This window comes from Sminthopsis crassicaudata, chromosome 2 (assembly GCF_048593235.1).
Source record: "Sminthopsis crassicaudata isolate SCR6 chromosome 2, ASM4859323v1, whole genome shotgun sequence".
NCBI classification, from domain to species: domain Eukaryota; kingdom Metazoa; phylum Chordata; class Mammalia; order Dasyuromorphia; family Dasyuridae; genus Sminthopsis; species Sminthopsis crassicaudata.
In genome coordinates, this window is record NC_133618.1 from 340,048,919 (window position 1) to 340,070,423 (window position 21,505).

The following is a 21,505-nucleotide window of genomic DNA, read 5'->3' on the forward strand; positions in this document are numbered from 1 at the left end:
AGATTACAATGCAGAACAGTTCATATTTTCTCGTAAATAGTGCTATTTTTCCTAATCTCTTTACAAAAAAAAAAAAAAAAAAAAAAATTGTTTCCTAATATATTAATATATTCTGGTTAATTTAAATTTAATTTCTGGTTAATAAATGTGTAATGATTATTCCTGGAAACTATATAATCCTCCTAACAGAAAAAAGTTAAAAAGAAAAATGAATATGTAGTGAACCAGAAGAAGGAAAGGGAAGGGAAGATGGGAAAGAGAATAAAAATCACATACTTCATGCCAGGCACTATACTAAGCATTCTAAAATATTATCCCATTTGGTCCTCTCAGCAATACAGTGTTTGTTTTTATGATCCACATTTTACAGTTGAGGGAAAACAGAAATTACATGACTTTCCCTGGATTCACAATGCCACCACTAAGTATCTGAAGCCACATATAAACTTACAAATTACAGACGTTAGGCCCAGTACTCTATCCACTATTACCACTTAAAGACCTAAAATAAAGTGGAGTAAATTCCAATGAAGCCAAAATTTTGTCTACTGGGAAATGAGTAAAGGTGTAAATGGGAGGAGGTGGGATGGGAGACAAAAGGAACAGAACTCAATGACTGCTTAATATCCAAATTAAAAAAAATACTACTTGATATAGTGTGCTAGAAATACTAATAATAGCAATTAAATGATTGCTTTACAAAACTAGAAAAAACATAGAAATTCATTTGGAAAAATAAAAGGTCAAGAAAGGAGGAAAAGGTCCTTAGGAGTAGCAAATTTCAAACTATACTATAATTCAAAGCAGTACTCATCTGGCGGATGTGGTACTAGTTAAGAAAGGTATTTTATCAGTAGAACAGACGATGTACAATATACAGAGCAAAGAAGCACAGGTAGCCTAGTATTTGATAAACCCCAAAATCCTAAAACAACTAGAGTAAGAAATCACACTAGACAAAGTGCTGGGAAAACTGACCAGAAGTCTGGAAGAAACAAGAGATCTTTACCAATACTGCAAAATAACTAGGCACATGAGTTAGACATCAACAGTAGCTTGGTAAACAAGAGGAAGAAGTCACTTTCTCAGGACTATAATAGGTACTTGGAGAACCAAGGGCTATCACATGCTCAGAGGAAGTGACCTATGAATAAAAGGTTCACCCTCTTCTTTCATTTTAGGTGAGGCAGAAGGAATCCCACAGGTTAGGATGCATAAAATGCCAATTTGTTATAGATGAAAAAAGAAATGTGGAATAGATTAGCTATACAACATATAGAAACAAACATAGCATAATTTTCCATTCATTCAAAAACCCATTGGGGGAGGGGAGAGCATTACTTGACAGAAACTCCTAGAAAAATTAAAATCAGATAGCAATCTTAATGGAAATTAAGTTTAGATCAATACTTCATACTATATACCAAGATAAGCTCCAGATATATACATGATCCAGCTATAAAGGGTCACATCATAAAACGATCTGAAGAACAAGGACAAAAGTACTTTTTAGTTCTATGGATGGGAGAAGAATTCATGACCCCCCCCAAAAAAAAGATCACAAAATAAATTAATAATTTTTAATTATACAAAGATTTTTCACAAACAGAATGTGATTAAAATTAGGAGGGAAAGAGATAAACAAGGAGGAAAAAAAATCTTTGTAGCAAATTCCTCTGATAAAGGTGTCATATCCAAGATATAAATAAAAATTTTACTAAGAGCCATTTCTCGAACAGAAAGTTTCAAAGGAAGAAATCCAAGTTATCAACAATCAGGTAGAAATGCCCTAAATCAGTATTAGAAAAACAAATTTAAACAACTTTGAAATCCTCCCTCACATTTACTTCACTAGCAAAAATGTCAAAAGAGAAGAGCAAATGCTAGAGAAGATCCAGGAAACAAATGCATTTCTGGAGATTTATATGGCCCAGCTATCCTGTGATCCACTTTACCACTAACTAAAGAACAGAATTTTTATGTACAAAAATATTTAACTGTTCTATTCCTAGTGAATGAGATGAGGTGAGATCTTTCAAGACAGTTGTGAAAATCGAGTAAGGCTTCATCTACTTCAGAGTTCGAGTAGGCCTGAAGGACTCTGAAGGGCATTGCCTTCCCCTCCTATGACATCTCCCTATTTCATCCAAATATGGGCACCTATGTACTTATTGGTCAAGTTCAATTTCATGGGTAGATCTCGCGTTTAGAATGTAAGACTCTCAGCCAATGAGGATGAGGGTCAGTGGTGGGAGGGGGCGGTTTGCGTTAGGGATTAAAGGTGCTGTCCTGCCCACAGGAGGCGCTTCCTCTCTTCGATAGTCTACTCGAAGAGTGGAACGCCCTTCTCGCGAGAATGTACAATAAACTTTGCTTTTCTCTAGAGCTCTCTCCAGCTTTTTTTATTAAATGGTGTTCCCTCACCATTTCCGTACCACACAGTTTGGGGGCTCGTCCGGGATCCTTTACTCGGTGAGTAAGTGAACTCCTGGGTGCTAGTGGGATGGCGCCCTGCCTTGATTTAGGCAGCCCGCCAGCTTCCAGGGGCTTCTCCTTGCTCCCTGACGTAGAGTGGACCCGAAGTAGAGACTCAGAGAAAAGCAACGGAAACTCCGCGGTGAAAATCCCAACCGGTTGGTGGAGGACAGATCAGTCAAGTAATTTGTTGCGCAGCAACCCAGAGGTAAGCGTCCTGTGAAGCCCCTTGAGTCTAGTTATAGGTTCTGGAGGGGGCTGTAGACGGTAGACAGGAAGAGAGCTAGGCCTTCCTGGGTGACTGAGTTAACCGGTGACGGTTAGCGTGTTTGGGCGTTTAGGAGTCTGTTAAACTCCTTCCAAATTCAATGGGTGTGGCCTAGTCCCAGCCAGCCCTCACGGAGAGAAATGAGAAAAATGATCATAAGATACCGGTAGATATTCCCTTGGGAGATAAATTAAGTAATTGGAACAAACTGCCAAAATATGAGGAAAAATAAAAAGCAAGAAAAAGCGGATAAGGTATTGTTGTTTTGTTGCAGACTGGTGGTGCCAAAAGGATTAAATGGTACCTGAAGGGAAGGACCTGAGAGGATTTAATTCCATTAGCCCTTCCAGGGGCCTTCAGGCGGGGAGGAGAACTAGGTCTTTTGAAGCAGGGGTCGTTTCAGCAGACCAGAAATAGCTGTTAGTAGATCCCATTTGGGATCAGAAACCCTGTACATGGGGAAGTTTGTGGGATTGAGCCAGTGAAGATGGTGGCTTCCTTCCTCTTCCTCCCACATGTCCTGACTGCAGCAGGGCCATGTGGGCCCGGGGAAAGAAACCGCTATTTAGTGAAGTTCATTGTTTTCAATGTGATGGCAAAGTAGTTTTATATTATTGGGAATTTAAAGCTGTGATTGGGATTTTAAGTTAAAACATAGGTAGCTTACTTAGGGGAGGTTGTGGTTGTATCTCCCTACTTAGATGGTATGTTTGCTAGAGGTATTGGGTAATTTGTAACTGAGCTATGCCTTAAGTATTTGTCAGCTCTGTTGGGCATGTATTAAGTTTTATGAAATTTGGGTCAGTTACGTGCAAACATTGAAGTGTAAAGTTTAAAAATATATACATATATATTTACTTAAAGACGGGACAGGAAAGATTGATTTGTAAAAGTAATTAATAGTTTAAATGGAGCTATGATATATTGGGTCGGGAAGCATGGTGGTGTGGGGGAAGGGTGACCACGTGGAGAGGTCCCTCCTCCCATTAAGTATAGTGGGGTTTTTTTTTGTTTGTTAGTTTGTTTTTAATAACTGCACCTCCTTGCTGATTTAGATATTAATTATTTCTACTGTTTAAAGGAACAGCCTACATTTAGATAAAATCTTTTGGGGACTAGTATTTACTTGGAGTTTTGAATTCAGGTATAACTGTTTGCATAGGTCCTTAAACTCCACCATCTGGAGGTGGGATGGTTAAAATTAGGACAGCTACCTGAAGTAAAACTGCCTTAAATCATGCCCCTGGTTTTTCCTCTTATGTTTGTAATCAGAGCTAAGTGGTCAGTGAGATATACATTGCTAGGACCGCTCCCACTTTGCCTTTCTTTTTGAGACGAAGCTGTCAATCTCTGGAACCCCAATCCCAAGTTCCTGACTATAGATCTATATTCAGATGCGTTTTTCATGTTTTGCATGATCATGGTGGGGAAAGAACTTTTGACACTCAATCCCCTATTAAATATGCAGAGAAAATGAAATGAAGGGGTATTCAAGTTAGAACAATATTAAATCTAGAGGGCTGGGAGATGGCTCACAGATTCCAGAGTGTTGAAACATGAGGCAATACTATTAGAAAAGAATGCTCCATAATCCAAGATCATAATTTTAATCCTGCTTCCTTTTTGTCCCCTGGAGAACAGAACTATTGCTGTATAAAACTGTATGACTATTGCTATTTTGGGAAATTTACTAGTCTGTTGTGTATAATATGATAATTTCTGTAAACAGAGGGGGAGGGAAACTGAGATTTCAACTGGTCAGAAAATTGGGAAAAACTGATGTCTTATTTCAGTTCAGGCCTAATTGGAAACTACTTACTCTTTGCTTACCTCATCATTTTGGTTCCCTGATGAAGGACCTCGAAAATAGACATAATTTGGGTACTGAATGGAACTCTGGAAAAGGTAAAAGATTTTTTTTCTTTTTTGCAGCGGACATCCAGGCTGCTTCTGGCCTGGATCGTTGTTAGAGCTCTATGCTCGGCACAATTCTTTTAAGAATTGCTGCGATTGACGAAAGGTCTCCTTTTGTCTCGCTCTCTTGTCTCTACAGATAAGGGAGAGGCTGCAAAAAGTTGAAAAAGCTCTTTACCTGTCCACTAGCTAGACACACCTGATTTTAGCAGATGCGGGGTTTGGAGAAGGCTGCAGAGACAAAAGGCCTTTACAGGAGACTCTAGCTGAAAATTTGCTAGACTAGGATTGGCTGGCTTATGTTTTAACTTTGAATTATTGTCCTGACTCAGTCCTGCCTCAGTTTCCTTGCCTCTTAGTTCTGCCAAACCCCCCCCCCCTGCCTCTTTATCAGAATACTTGATAAGACCTTATGTTTCAGAATAGCAGAATGTCTCTCCCATTACAAGTTAATGGGAATCTCTTATCAAAACTTCTTGAATTCTCTTGTGTGTCATTAGACATTCTGTATATGATTGTATTTGCATTGGATGTTTTTAAAAACAAACTGATTTGTATGAATAATGTTCACTTATGAAAGATCTACTTGGATATAAACTCATTGGGACAAATTCCTTATTGTTATCAACACAAGGTTATGATAAATATTTGTTTAGAATTTATGTATGGTTCTTCTAGGATGGTAAATGGGAAAAGAAATGGGTTTGTTAGAACTTACACTGTTACCAAGGGCAGTCTACCTGCCCATTGGTCTGCTCAAACTTGTGAATTGCTGTGAATTGTATGCTTTAAATCAAGCATTAAAATTATTGTGTGACCAAGATGGGAATATATATACTGATTCTAAATATGCCTGGGGTGTAGTGCATGTATTTGAGAGGAAAGAGGATTTGTAAACAGTAAAGGTAAAGAACTGGTTCATCATACACTAGTCAGAGAGATACTAGAAAATATTCTGACTCCTAGGAATATAGCAGTAATACATGTAAAGAGACATCAGATGGGAAATTCTTTTGAGGTAAGGGGAAATAGATTAGCAGACCGGGAGGCCAAGGGAGCCGGAGATCAGGAAATCTCTCATATAATGGCTTTGATACCTGTACTTCCCCCTAGTCTACCCTCTCCTAGTTTTACTCAGGAGGAAAAAGAGAAAGCCTCTCGGAAGGACAATGGCTCTTACCTGACGGCAGAGAGGTACTGACCAAAGCAAGTATGAGGCAAGTCCTTCAGCAACTGCACCAGGCCAGCCATTGGGATGTCCAAAACCTGTGTGATGCTATACTGACAAGGTATGTTTCCCCCGGCCTATATACTATGGCTCGACAACTGGTGGACGGTTGTCTTGTTTGTCGAAGGACTAACAGGGCTGCCCAACGCCAGCTTCCAAAAGGGGGACGACCTCCTGGAATCAGACTATTCCAAAGCATCCAGGTGGACTTTACTGAGCTGCCACCAGTGGGTCGAGTTCTTGCTGGTCATAATGGACCATCTGACCTCATGGGTGGAGGCATTCCCGTCAGTCCGAGCAACTGCCTAGACAGTAAGTAAGGTCTTATTAGAACAAATTATTCCTAGATATGGAATGGTGGAGAGGATAGACTCGGATCAGGGAACACATTTTTCTGCCCAGGTATTGCAGAATCTGATTAGGGCCTTAGAAATCACTTGGGATCTCCATACCCCTTGTCATCCTCCCTCTTCTGGGAAAGTAGAAAGGATGAACCAAGAAATAAAATGGCAGCTGACTAAGTTATCTTTAGAGACCCAACTACCTTGGACGAAATGCCTTCCTCTCACTCTGGTTAGAATCAGGACCAAGCCACGTAGAGATATTGGGCTTTCACCTTATGAATTATTGTATGGTCATCCTTTCCAGGCTTATCCTAAGGGAGACTGGGACCCTATTTTAGAAACTAAGGATTTGTTAAGAGATATGTGAAATCATTGCTGGAACATTTGCAAGGACTTCAACAAAAAGGGCTAATAGCTCAGACTTCTAGGTTTCCCTGTTCATAGAATTCAGGTTGGTGATTGGGTGCTGATCCGTTCCTGGAAGGACGAGAAGCTGACTCCCGTGCTGGGACGGACCCTACCAAGTGATACTGACCTCAGATACTGCGATTCACACTCAGGAACGAGGCTGGACACACCACACCAGGACAAAAGGACCTGTGGCGCCACCTTTATCAGAGTGGACAGTTGAAGACAGGGGAGACCTCCAATTACATAAGAGGAGGGGACCTCCACTGAATGGGAACACTGATTCTGAATCCAGTGCATTGTAACTGTATGACTTCTCTTTTCTTACTTTGGGTCTCTTTGCCTGTTTGTGATTTGATATATTATCCTTTGGGAAGTTCACCTTAACTTCACGGTGTTATAATAGTTGAACATTGTGAGGCTCTCCCTAAGCTTTGGGTTTATCTATTTCCTTATGACCTTCTAGAGATGAGAACCAATTTCTCCTGCTCATGCAGAATATAGGGAGCACATTTAACTTATCGAATTGTTGGATCTGTGGTGGATCCCAACAATTGAACCAATGGCCATGGGTACCTGTCCCCTTAAGCCCAGCCTGAATCCTTAGCAACAGATCCCAAATTCATAATGGGACCGGTTTCCGGAATTGAGAAGAGAAACATCAGTGGTCATTGACAGAAGATAGGAAAGGGAAATACTGCTTAAATCAGACAGGACAAGGTTTGAAGCTGGGAATTAGTGTATGTGAGTGGACCTATTCGAGAACAGACCTGAGGCCAAACACAATTGACTGTACAAAAATGTCTAAATATTGGCGGGATACGGGGAGGAATCCTCAATTGAAGTGTGGGAAGGACTAGAAAGACTGTACCTTGGATATTCTCCCAGAAATAGGAGAGCAGGGATATTGCTATCAACAAGTCACTACTGCTGAGTGTGATGAAGTAGAATGGGATGTATTAAGATGTATAAAAGAGAATAAGAGGAAAAGGAACATATACATTGGGTACAGTTACCAATAATGTCACCCCAGGGACACCCGGGCAACATGGGACTCTGTTTTCCACATTTTGGAGTACCTCTAATCTAACAGGCCAGTGGCCAGTTGCCAATTGTAGTTGGAGAAAAGAGCAAGGTTTATGGAAATGCCAGTATGACCCCTTTGTGGGGGGAAGCCCCCTAGGGATGAGAGACCAACAATATTACCCTTTTACAAGGAATAGCTCAGACATATTTCCAAGGGAACAACCTGCTCTAAAGGGTCATTATTGGATCTGTGGTTTAACTGCCTATAACCACCTGCCTCTCATTTGGACAGGGAATTGTTATATTGGACTAATAAGGCCAAGATTTTTCTTTCTTCCCTAACAGGCAAACCAATATTTAGGGATTCAGTTGTATGATGATTTGGGAAGGGAGAAACGGAGTTTAGATACCTCCATCACTTGGACTGGAGATGCAAATGGTTGGGGTGAGGCCTGGCCTCCAGAAAGAATAGTCAAAGAGTATGGGCCAGCGACTTGGGCTCAAGATGGAAGTTGGGGATACAGAACTCCAATATACATGTTGAACAGGATAATTAGGCTTCAGGCAGTTGTAGAGATTATCACCAATCAGACAGCTGAGGCACTAGATCTTTTGGCTGATGAAGCTACTCAAACCAGAGCGGCTGTTTTACAACATAGACTTGTGCTGGATTATTTGTTGGCTGAGGAAGGGAGAGTTTGTGCTAAACTAAATTTATCCACATGTTGTATAGAGATTGATAACAATGGTAATCTAGTGAAGGAAATCACTAAGAACATTAGGAAACTTGCTCATGTTCCTGTACAGACTTGGACCTCACTGTTCAATACTTCTTGATGGTCCTGGTTTGGGAAGCTGGTGGAAGCAGCTCCTTTGGTTTGGCCTTATAGCTCTTAGTGGTGTTATATTATTCCCTATCTACATCCCTTGTTTGATCAGATTAATAACCAGAATTGTCCAAAACTCATCATCTGGAATGATCAGGTTGGAAGAGAAAGCTGAAGGGTCTGTTAAATAGATGCTGTTAAAAGGGTAAGGGTGGAGCCAGTGGCCCAAGGCAAACAGGAATCAGAAGGAAGTGAGGAATTAATAGGGAATGTGAAATTATGTTACAAAAAATTTGAAGAGATCTCAGTGTACAAAATAAGAGGAGGGACTGAATGAGATGAGGTGAGATCTTTCAAGACAGTTGTGAAAATCGAGTAAGGCTTCATCTACTTCAGAGTTCGAGTAGGCCTGAAGGACTCTGAAGGGCATTGCCTTCCCCTCCTATGACATCTCCCTATTTCATCCAAATATGGGCAACTATGTACTTATTGGTCAAGTTCAATTTCATGGATAGATCTCGCGTTTAGAATGTAAGACTCTCAGCCAATGAGGATGAGGGTCAGTGGTGGGAGGGGGCGGTTTGCGTTAGGGATTAAAGGTGCTGTCCTGCCCACAGGAGGCGCTTCCTCTCTTCGATAGTCTACTCGAAGAGTGGAACGCCCTTCTCGCGAGAATGTACAATAAACTTTGCTTTTCTCTAGAGCTCTCTCCAGCTTTTTTTATTAAATGGTGTTCCCTCACCATTTCCGTACCACACACTAGTAGTCAAATATCAGAAACTAAGGATGCGTCCTCCCATTGGGAAATGCCTGAATTGATTATGTGAATGTTCTAATTAGAATATTTTAATAATACTATACCATAAGAAATGACAAAATGTATGATTTTAGAGGAACCTAGAAAGATCTTTATGAACTAAGAGCAGAAGTGAGAATTAGAACAACAATTTATGTGGTAACAAATTACATTTACAGAACAAAGCAACTTCAAGAGTTTAGAACTCTGATCAATGCAATGACCTATAAAATGAATTCAAAAATCTGAAGATGAAAAACAATACTTTCTATTCAAAGTGAAGTCATAAAAATTAAAATGCAAGCAGCACACATTTTCAAACCTGGGCAATGTGGAAATGTTTTTGCTGGGGTTTTTTAATTTTTATTTTTTGTTCAATGGGAAAAGTACCGTGAGAAGTAAAGATTACAAATAAATTGTTTAAATAGATATATTGTTGCTCTTATTATATCTTTCCCCAAAAACTTACCCTTATTCTGAACTTCCTTATTTCTTCTGAAAACATTGCCATCCTTCCAGTCATTCAGTTTCACATTTGACTCCTCACTCTCCTTTACCCAAATATCCAATCAGTTGCCAAATATTGTTGTTTCTTCCTCCACATTTCTTGCTAGATGGTGCAGTGGATGATAAAGTTGCTGGGCCTGAAGTCAGGAAGACCCAAGTTCAAATCTGGCCTCAGACACTTAAAAGTTGTGTGATCCTAGGCAAATCACTTTAACCTGTTTGCCTCAGTTTCCTCAAGTGTAAAATGGGAATAATAATAGCCCCTACCTCCCAAGGTTACTGTGAAAATCAAATGAAATATTTGTAAAACACTCAACATAGTACATGATACATAGCAAGTACTATTTAATAAATACTTATTTCCTTCTTTCCTTCCTGGTATTCTATACTCATATAGCCACCCCTATAGTTCAGATCCTCATTATGTTTTTCTTGGACTACTCTTAACATTAAAATAGGTCTCACTAAGGTTTCTCTTCTCCAATCCATCCCACATGCAGCTGCCAAATCAATCATCCTATCACCACTACCCTATTCAAACTCCAGTGGCTCTGTTTATAGTAGGATCATTTCATCTTTATCTTATCCCTGTTTATAGTTTACCATAAGTTTTAAAATTTAATTTCTTTAATGGAAGATATACCCAGTTTATTTAAAAAAATAAATAAATACACATACTAGTGCTATAATTTTTTTTACTGAAAGGAAGAACTTATTTTAAAAAGCTTGCAGACCATGGATAAGATTAATAATTGTCAGGAAAGTCCTTCTAACAATAATATATTGTCCTGCCCAGGTTCATATCCTCAGAATACATCAGAGACAATACTTTGAATCAAAGTCTCCAAATACCCAAAATTACCATTTATTTTGATACTCCATGATACTGTCAGCTATATTTGTGCAGTCACAACTAGTGAAGATAGAGGAAAAACCATAAATATAAAAGGCATAGAATTAAATGGTCATGCAACAGAATTTTTATAGTGGCTATACAGTAAATATTACATTTGAATTGGCTGTATTGCATTTGAGTTATACCTGTCTTTACAGGTGTTAACTTGAAAACAATGTGTGTTTAGGGCACCAAAAAATGGCTGGGATTTTCTCCCCCTACAACATTAAAATTTTCCTTTAAATGGCATGAATGAGTAATTCTACCACTATATTAATTTTTCCACATAATAATATATTATTAGGCCTTAGATTCCCTTTCTTCGTATCTTCAAAACTTACACTTTCTAAAGGCCCAAAGTTCAATTGTTCCAAATAAATAAGCTTCTGACTTATCCTGCCTGGAAATATATCTTGCAATCCAAGCCAAAAACTGTGGTCAAATCAACTGCCACCGTTCCTTCATGTGTTCTTCCTTCCCCTCAAATCATCCATCATTAAACTATGAATTTCTTGAAAATAGTGGCTATTACTGCTTTTCTTTGTAATCTCAGCTTTACACAGTACCTGGAGCACTTTGTAGGTGGTTATGATGTTACTGATTACATAATCCCAGTCATCACCTCTGTAACTTTCTAAACCAATCTGCCCCTCTCAGGACACCATTTCCCTGTTATTTGTTAACTTTTCCAACTTTAGAGTAGGCCCCCAGGATAGGAAGTATATCCAACTTTGCTTTTTCATTTGATCCCAAATGCTTAGAACAGCATTTGGCACATAATAATAGGGACCTAGTCAATGCCCTTTGATTAATTCGGGGGAGCTTCCCATCCTCAGACAATTCTTTAATCCATGAGCTCCACCACATGTTAAGACAATGTGCAGCTTTTCTCTATTTTAGTGATTCTCAAACTTCTAGGTCCCAGAATTCCTTTATAAAAAATTTTAAAATTATTGTGGACTCCCCCCCTTCAAAGAGCTTTGTTTTAATGTGTATTCTACCTGTTCATGTTTAGCATATTAGAAATGAAAACATTTAAGTATTACTATGAGAAAATCCCCTTTCTCTAAGAGGACTTGGACTGTTATTTTAGAGAACCACTGCCAGACTACCACAAATTCCACAGTGAAATAAGTGGTCATTTCTCAAAAAATGTTCACACCATTCCATCCTAGCAACTAAGATTTGTTCCTATCAAATACAGAATAAATCTCCCTACCTTTTGAAAGAGAAAATTGTTAGGTATGGGGGGGGAGGGGAGAGGATGTGAGATGCGAAGAGATCCAGCAGATCATAAGGCTCCCACCACTATGGTTCATTACTATGTACCAAACTTGTGATCTGTTTCCTAAACTGTTTTTATTTTTGTCTAGATAATCTAAAAAAAAGTTTATTTCAATTATAAAATTACTTCAGTTTCTGTTTCCATTCATCTTTACCCAAATTCTCTCTATCATGCCTCCCTGAACCTCTCCCAGTTTTTGAATTTCCTCAAGAGTTTATAACATTAATAAACAATGTGTTTGCTACTCTTTTATCTACCTGTCTTCCCCCTCTCCCATTTTCTTTTAAAATTTATCCAGAGCCATATTATGGTCATGTGTTTGATTCTAACAATTCTCTATTAAGTTAAGGTCAAGTTTGCCATTTTACTTTACATCTAAAGATCATCTTGCCTGTTATTCATGTGTGTCAACTACTGCAGAGATAGCTGAAGTCTTATATCATTATACTGCTGAGAAGAACAAAGTCTATCAAAGTTAATCATAAAATAATGTTAGTTATTGTGTACAATATTCTATTTTTGTTCATTTCACTCAACAGTTAAGTCTTTCCAGGTTTTTCTAAAATTAGCCTGCTCATTTCTTATATAATAATAGTATTCCATTATATTCATATACCACAATTGATTCAATCATTCTCCAATTGAGAGTTGGGACAAACCACAAAGAAAATTTCAATCAACTTTTGTGTACAGGTGGATACTTTTCCCTTTTTCATGATTTCTTTGGGAACAAACACCTGGTAGTGATACTGCTAGATAAAAGGTTATATTTTATAAGCCCTTTGGGCAAAGTTCCAAACTGCTATCCAGAACAGTTGGTTCACAACTCTAACACCACCATATGTGTCCCAATTTTCCCACATCCTCATTTATGGTTTGTTTTATTAGCTACTCCAATAGGTGTAAGATGGGTTTTACAACAGAATTGTTTTAATTTACATTTATCTAATCAATAGTCATTTAAGAGTATTTTTAATATGACTACAGGTTACTATAACTTCATCTGAAAAATGACTGTTCATATCCTTTGACTACCAGTTGAGGAATGACATGTTTTCTTACAAATTTGATTTGGTTCTCTAGTTTAGAAATGAGATCTAATTGGTTGTAAAAATTGTTTCCCAGCTTTGTTTCCCTTCTAATTGGTTTTGTTTATGCAAAAAACTTTAAATTTAATAAAAATTATCCATTTTGCATTTCATAATGTTCTCTACTTTCCGTTTGTTCATAAATTCTTCCCTTTTCCATAGATCTAATAGGTAAACTATTCCTTGTTTTCCTAATTTCCTTATGGTATTACTCTTTATATCTACATCATGTACCCATTTTGATTTTATCTTGGTATACAGTGAAGTTGTTGCTCAATGCTTAGGTTCCACCATACTATTTTCCAGTTTTCCAGCAATTTTTGTCCCAGAATCTGGAAACTTTGTGTTGGTCAGACTACTGTAGTTATTTACTATTGTGTCTTGTGCACATAGTCATAGATCAGTGGAATAGGTTCTTAGTCAGTACACAAGATAGTTCTCAATTTTTTTTCTTAATTTAATTATCCAAGACATAAATCAGATAGAAAGTATGAATCACAGTCAAAGTGCCAGAACCAGCTTAAGCTGCACATCAAGGGCCTCACCTAGAGCTCTCTGTATCATGAAATCATAATTCTATTCACTATCCCTAAGACTGTTAAAAAGCAGGGGCTAATGAAACTGTCACTGGAGGTAAATGTAGTTTGTAAAAAAGAAAGAAAGAAAGAAAGAGAAAGAAAGAAAGAAAGAAAGAAAGAAAGAAAGAAAGAAAGAAAGAAAGAAAGAAAGAAAGAAAGAAAGAAAGAAAGAAAGAAAGAAAGAAAGAAAGAAAGAAAGAAAGAAAGAAAGAAAGAAAGAAAGAAAGAAAGAAAGAAAGAAAGAAAGAAAGAAAGAAAGAAAGAAAGAAAGAAAGAAAGAAAGAAGAAAGAAAAAAAGAAAGAAAGAAAGAAAGAAAGAAAGAAAGAAAGAAAGAAAGAAAGAAAGAAAGAAAGAAAGAAAGAAAGAAAGAAAGAAAGAAAGAAAGAAAGAAAAAGAAAAATTAATTTCAGAGTTTCCAGGAACAGCAATCTATCTAGTCACCAAGATTACTTAAAATGGAATACCAATACCTTTTCCTTAACTGACCAGAACTGCTACAAATTCTGATACAGATGACCACCCTTTCCTTTTTAATCCCTACTTAATTTTGATGCTAATCAATTATGGTTCTGTTTCAGTCAAGACAGATCCTTCTCAATTTCCCATGAAAGGAGAGGATTCATGTACAAACCCTTGTGTGGGGTTTATAATTCTCCAAAATTATATCTCCTCTCTTTATTCTAGTTTCATCACTTCATCAGGTCTTTTGGATTCAACTTTTATTTCAATGCAAATGATCTTCATATCTAATATACATTTCTCTTCTAACCTACAGAACTACATCTTAAATTGCATATAGAAATTTAAAACTCTACATTCTAAATTCAATAAATTATTTCTTCCAAATCCAGTCAACCTCTTCCAAACATTCTCTTTCTCTATCAAAGGCACTTCCCTATCATTACACCCAAAAGTCTCAACAACTTTTTACTTTCCATCTCAGTTTTGACAATTTTTTTCCCACAATAGCTCTTACAATCAAACCTGTCCTCTTCTAGATTACTGCAACAACCTCCTAATCCGAGGCTCCTATGAAATTTTCTCCTCTCTCAAATTAACCCTCTCTATATGCAAAGAGGTTAAATCATAGGCCTCATCATGTTATTTGTTCAAGAAACTTTGGTTCTATATTTGCATCTATAAAAAAAAAATAAAAAATTAAGTTCTCTTTTTCTAATTTAAGACCCTTCCCAATATAATTTAAACCTATTTTTCAGACACATTCTTTATCCTCACTTACTTTACATCCCAGTCAAATTGTCCATTTCTTCTTATCCAATTGTCTATCGACCACCTCCATGTTTGGAAGGAGAAGCAATTCAGTCAATAAGCATTTATTAAGTACTTATAACAGAATGTCTGTTCCTCATGCCTAAAAGACTCTTTCCTCCTAACCTCTGCTTCTTAAAAATCTTGAACACTCTCAGAGGCAACTGAATAGGCTCAATGGTTGAAAGTTGGACTTTGGAAATCTAAAAGATATCAGTTCAAATTCTTCCTCAACCTCTAGATTTATTGAGGCCAAGCACTAAAAACTCTCAACCTCCCTATTTGCAAAAGGAGAATGATAATGGCATCTACTCTCACAGGACAAAGATAACATGAAATGATTTGAAAACCTTAGCCATATTAATCCTATTATTCAAAGTTCAGTCTCAATGTAGCCTTATATAATGTGTTTCTCCCCTAACACCACCAAAAAAAAAAAAAAATCAACAACAAATACACTCTGTATTTAATTTGTACCCTACCACCAGAAGAGAAGAACCTTAAGGACAAGAAGTGTTTTAATTATCCATATAAATAACACATATTGAAGTTGTAAAAATTCCCTCTCTACACAACATTCCCCAATAAGTGGTCATCCTACCTTCCCTTGAAAATATCTAATATATAAGTTTCCTACATAAGGCAGGAAGGTTGAACTAAATAGTTATTAAAAAGATAAAAGGATGTACCTTCTTCTCTTGTACAATAATAATTCATTCACATTACACCGAATATTGCCTTTTCAATCATTTAGTTCATCTAAATCAATCATTTCATCTAAACTTTTTAACACCTCTCAAAAAAAAAAAAAAAAAGGATATTAGAGTTGCTAAACTTGTTACTGTGAACATTACAATTAACCCATTTAAGAGAATCAAGTATTTAAAAGCTTCTATCTGCATGCAATTAATATTCAACTTGTTCAAGAGAGAAGTATCCCACATTTATTAAAGCAAGTCTAACAGGAGTTAGCAATTAGTTTGGTAGCATACACTTCAAAGAAATTAGAGGGTTGAACCAGATGATCTAAAAAAGCATCTCCCAATTTTTGACAACACTTTTTTTTTACATGAACCCCGATTTCATCTCTTTTACATATACAGCTGCAATTTCTCTGTAGCTTAGAGAACTGCCTAGCATGATATCCAGGGATTCAGCTATTTGACATCCTCCTACAGTGAAATAAAGTAAATGCCAGGTCATAAGAGCATATTAATATGTGGTGAAGCAGATATTAAAAATACCCTTGTATACAATTTTAGCTGCTTAATAATTTCCTAAGAGATAGGAAATGGACCTCAGATTTCATTAGGAAGAAATCCCTCTACCAATCCAGAGCTGTACCTTCTCTGTAACTCAACAGTCTTGGAGAGTTGCCTGACAGAAAAAAGTTAAGTGATATGTCCACGGTCACACAGCCTTAGTATGTCAGAAACTAAACCTATGACATCATCTTGATCTCTACCATGTCTCTCTCCACTCTGCCACAGCTACCCCTCCCTTTCAAAAACAAAAATCTTAGATCAACTTTCAATAATTTCTAAAAATTTTTATCTTACAAAGTTAGCAAACCTCATTTAAAAATAAACAAACCAACAAATCTAACGAATGAAAATTTAGTAAGTTTCCATTTGATAGTTTCTCTAAATCTGTGCAAAAGCTAAGGTTATGTGGAACTTTTTTTTTTTCTAAACACTCTGCATTTGTAAAAACTTTTTTTAAGAAAAGAAAAAAAACAGGTAGAAGACATGGAAAAGAGTGCTGAATTTGAAGCCTAATGAATTTGGAGTTCAGATCTCTGACTCTGGTACTTCCAAAGATGTGTGACCATGAGCATCACAGGATTTTGTTTCCTGACATCTGCAAAATGAGAAGGATGTTGATGTTTCAGTAAAAAACCCTAGACAAATCAGATTATATAAAGCCTACTGGTATGAAAAAGTATTCAAATATCTAGGGTAGACCACTACTAGTACTTAGAACTGGGTCCAATCAAAAAAATAAAGAATACTTATTAAACAACTACTTGGTGATTGTGCTAGATGAGCCAAAAGCCAAAATAATTTAACCATTTCTACTCTAAGGAGATTAGGTCTCAGTAAAAATTATAAGCACACGTTCACACACATATATGTGTGTGTATACAAATATTTATTATCTCCTCCATTGGGACATAAATGCCTTGTGAATAGAAATTAATTCTATACATATATTATACATATATGCATATATAAAATGAAATATAAATTAAATACAAGTATATATTAAGTAAACACAACTTAGGTTTGGGAGAGAAGGCAAGCTGAAGCAAGTTCAAGCAGAAGATGGTACCTGAGCTACATGTAAAGGAAGAAAGGCAAGTTTTATGAGGCAGAGCTGATAAGGTACATTATAGGCATTTAGAATAGAAACAAGAGATGGACTATAATGTGAAGAAGCAGGCCAGTTTGGCTAGCCTGTAAAATCCAAGAGAGTCCAATTATTTTCTTGTCCAAGAAGACAAGAAAATATTAAGTTGAGATCACTCGCCTTATGGAGAACTTTTAAAACTTTAAACATTGTAATTTACATTTGAATTTAGAGATAATAGGAACCCAGTTGACAGAGCAAAGTTAAAACAATCAGATCTCTGATTAAGAAAATGACTTTAGCAGTAACATTTAATAAATATATTAGTATTAGGGTGGAGAGGAGAAAAATCTAAAACTATCCTGTCAGAAACCTTTTCCTATTTTCCTCTAACATCCAAACTATACTTTGCACTTATTCAGTTTATTTTAATGCTTGATATATTTTATAAGTACATATTGCCCATTAGAACATAAATTACAAGGTGAGATTGTTTCCTTTTTTGTATCTCTTTTTCCAGCATAATGCCTGGCATTTGGAAGGACATATAACAAGTAATTACCCATTTACTAATAGGAGATTGCATCAGTAATCTAGGTGAGAGGTAATAAAGGCTCGAACTGTAAGCTTTGTGAATGTATAGGAAAAAATGGGATCAGAGAAATGACTTGTAAAGGTAGAAATGTTGCAATATTTGGCAAATGATGAGTTTTAGTGGGTGAGGGTGAATGAGGACAAGTTATATCTATATTTCAAAGCTGAGATGCTGGAAAGTTGGTGGGTGCCAGGAAGAGCTTACATCTGATTTACATCTGACACAGAATGGTTCTTTGCAAATGACTGAGAAAATCATCTTATCATCTTAACCTGTCAGTACTCTAGGCAACCCCAAAAAGTATAAAAATTGCAAAGAGCATGCCCACCTAAAATAAAGAGGGAATTTGCTCATCAGTATCACTAGTCCTACCCTTATCTCTAGTCAGAAAACTCTTAATAGTATTAAAAATTGTTTCCCATTTCAATCTCACATACAAGACTTTACATTAACATCGGACAGAATTGTCAACTGACATTTTTCTATACACAACATATTTAACTGATTATATCTGCCTGAATTAATCTCTCTAAAATCCAGTATTTCTCTTAACTGTTCAAAAAAGAGAAGAGGATGGGAAGAACCAGTAAATACTTGTTCAAAGGAAAATGGCCTTAATGGAGTGTTTAAATGTTTAAGAAAGTTTTTAGAAATCAGTAAAATCAGTATCCCGAATGCTTCCCATATTTAGTTCAAAATATATTATTCTAAAACGAAAAATATTAATTTTCATCTTGCAAGAAAAAGTGGTATATAATCTTTTAAGAACAGCAAATTATTTTCACCTTCCCCCAAATACTGGGCACATGTTCTTTAAAAGGTTAACTTTAATCAAGATTTTAAGTGCACAATTTATAATTCCATTCCATTTAAGTGCCTTGACAATAATTTTGCAATATCCTTTGAAACAATTAAAAAGAAAAACAGAAAGTGCATTTTCTCTTAAAAGATCCATTCAACTAAAGACAACTACCATTCGATGACAGCCAAATTACTTAATTGAATTTCTTTTAGCAGTTACCAAGCGAAAATTTATTTGATTAACAATAAATTTTAGAGTCAATGATTATTATTTTACACATTTATTTAAGTCATAAATCTTTAATTTTCACTTTTTTTGTGAGGGTGAAAAACAAAAAAAACTTTCTTATAAATGCCTAAAGTAATCTTGGAATAATCTAATCCCAACATATTATAATATCCTCAAGAGGAAGAATAAACCACTCCAACTTTCACAGCCCCTACTAAACCGGGAAGTCTACAACGTGGTGTGTCTCAGCGAGCACGCACAACACACATCACACACACACACATACACATACACATTGCACACACACACACATACACACATATACACACCCTTTTGGATAAGCGGATAAGGAGAAAAGTGGCTAGATTCTTATCAATAGGAATTCAAGGGAATTCAGCTTAAAGACTGGTAATTTGAATTTGGGTCCTATAAACTTGGGGGTAGAAAAGACACAAGCCTTAGTGACAAACAATAATCTCTACACCAAAAGGTGTCAATTAGAGTCAAATATGTATCTGCCCTACAGAGTGTGGAAGGAGGGGTATGGCTCTTTTTTATCCTCATTCTTGCCTACCCAGATTTCTTTCCTGGCCTCAGTTCCCCCCCCCCGCCCCCGGGAGGGGAGGGGGAAGGCCGGAAACGTAAATTTGCGGAAGGGTGAGGGGCGGGAAACTTACTACCTTCCTAGTTTCGGAAGTCTCCCCAGGCTTCAGAACCACCTTCAATGTAGGTACCTCCCTAGAGGCCGGCAGAACAAGAAATCCAAACCTCACACACCAACTGGCCTCTTAAGAACCTACAATTTTCACTTCTCTTTATGGTTCCGTCCCCGCACCCACTGCGCGGAGCCGCCAACCGACAGCACCAACGTCAAATCCTCGACTAAAACATTGAAAGTAAGCGAGCTCCACCCGCCGCTTCCAACCTCAGGGGGCGGGATTCCTTCGCCTGGGCCGGGACACCGTCATCCTAAAACTGCTACCAGGAGCCGGGCAGCGCCGGCCGCAGCGTCCGGGATCTGGAACTACCGGCGTCAGGACAGCACAGTTCGCAACAGAGGGTGGGGGTAGGTCCCCAGGGCAGAATTGCGGGGAGCCGGCCCCCAAGCTCCCCTCCGCCCTCTCCCCTCCCCCCCCGCGCCTTGCAGACTGCTGGGCGTGGGATTCCCCCACCTCTACTCCTTTCATTACCGTCTCTCTTCCCCAATTCTCGAATCAGGGCCAGGATTGCCCCCAGCCGGCTCGGGCAGAATCTCTGAGGACAACAGCGTGAGCTCCACAGGAGCCAATCCCCTTTCCATCACCCGCCAGACGCCCAGAGTCTCGAAGGGGTGAGCCGAGACAAAAGGAGCTATAAGGAGGGTTGAAAAAATACCAGAGAACCGCGCCAGAAGTGTCCCCACACTGCCCTCCCCCACCCGACACCCAGTCCCGGCTCTTACTCATAGTGGCGGAAGATCTCGTTGGTAACTTTACAGTAGAAAACTTCCTCGTCGGGCCGTAGATCCCCCGGTGGCTTCTGCCTCACAAACGGCTTTCGATGCAGCAGCGGCATCTCTTCTCGCCCGCGTGTTGGCCCGGACCTTCGGCCGCCCACGCTCGTCCTACTTCCCTAACAAAATTAGAGGGGGTGAGGGGGAAGCCGGTCAGGTCGGGGACGTCCGGCTCTCCCGGACCGAGGGCAGCAGAGGGCGTAGTCAAAATCGTGCGCTTCTTTTGTGTGACTGACCAGCTCCTTCGCACAGCTGCTGCTTGCCGCCGCGGCGGTGGCCCCACTGAGTGAATGAGTGAGCTATCCTTGCCGCGGATCCCCCACCCCGCGTATCCACCTCCTAAGTCTCCTCCTCTTTCTCCGCTCTCTTCCTCCACCTCCTCCTCTCCCCCTCCTCCTCCTCCTTTTCCTCTCCCTCTTCTCTTCTTCCCCTCCTCCCCTCCTCGCTCACAATGGGGCTCTGACGCTTAACCGCAGCCGGCGGTATGGACAGCTTCCCCACCCCCAACCCAGCCAGGCACACACTGTGCTAGAGAGAGGCAGGATGGTTTGAAGGAAACCTAGGGATCCAATTCCTCTCAGGTTTTGTTTCTTCTGCCCATTTTGCCACCCAACTGACACTAGCCCAATTCCCAGGTACACGTCTCCTCTTTCTTACCTGTAGTCACAAAAAATGCCACTTCTCTGCCTTCCTAACTACCAATAAGGAAAAAAGCGAGGTTCCTCTGGAGATCGCTTATATTCTTCCTCGTTCTTTTTTCCCTCCCACTTGATTATAGTATGATAGGTTTCACTGCCACTTGCCCTACTCTTAGCTCCCAGGAAGTTTCTGTGTTTATCTACTTTCGGCTCTAAAGGAGGAAGAACTCTGGGGAGGAGCTTTGCACGTCCCTCTTCTACCTTTTTATTGGCTGCTCAATGACTTTCATAGTTTGTTACTGCTTCAGGAAGAGTTAGAAAGCCAAAGAGAAGCTTGGGAGAGTTACATTATTAATGAATGAAGCAATTCTTTGTAATGTATCAGAAGCATCCTCCATGTTTGAGATGAGTCTAAAGATCCGGGAAAGATCTTGTTTTCACAAGTATATGGCTAACAAGTATTCAAACTCAAAAGTTGCGACCGAAGTATTA

At 38.4% G+C, this 21,505-nt stretch overlaps 1 protein-coding gene across 7 annotated transcripts in view; it reads right to left on the minus strand.

The window, feature by feature from the left end:
- BAZ1A (bromodomain adjacent to zinc finger domain 1A) overlaps positions 1-21,505 on the minus strand; it is a 207,151-nt gene that overhangs the window by 100,683 nt on the left and 84,963 nt on the right. For 6 of the 7 annotated variants that reach the window (XM_074290578.1, XM_074290574.1, XM_074290579.1 and 3 more), the window contains one exon: positions 20,325-20,494. In XM_074290578.1, coding sequence (XP_074146679.1) covers positions 20,325-20,437 — 113 coding nt within the window. In that variant the 5' untranslated portion in view covers positions 20,438-20,494. Of the gene's footprint in view, positions 1-20,324; positions 20,495-21,032; positions 21,205-21,505 lie in introns of those variants that run through there. The other variant, XM_074290577.1, reaches the window with a different exon arrangement.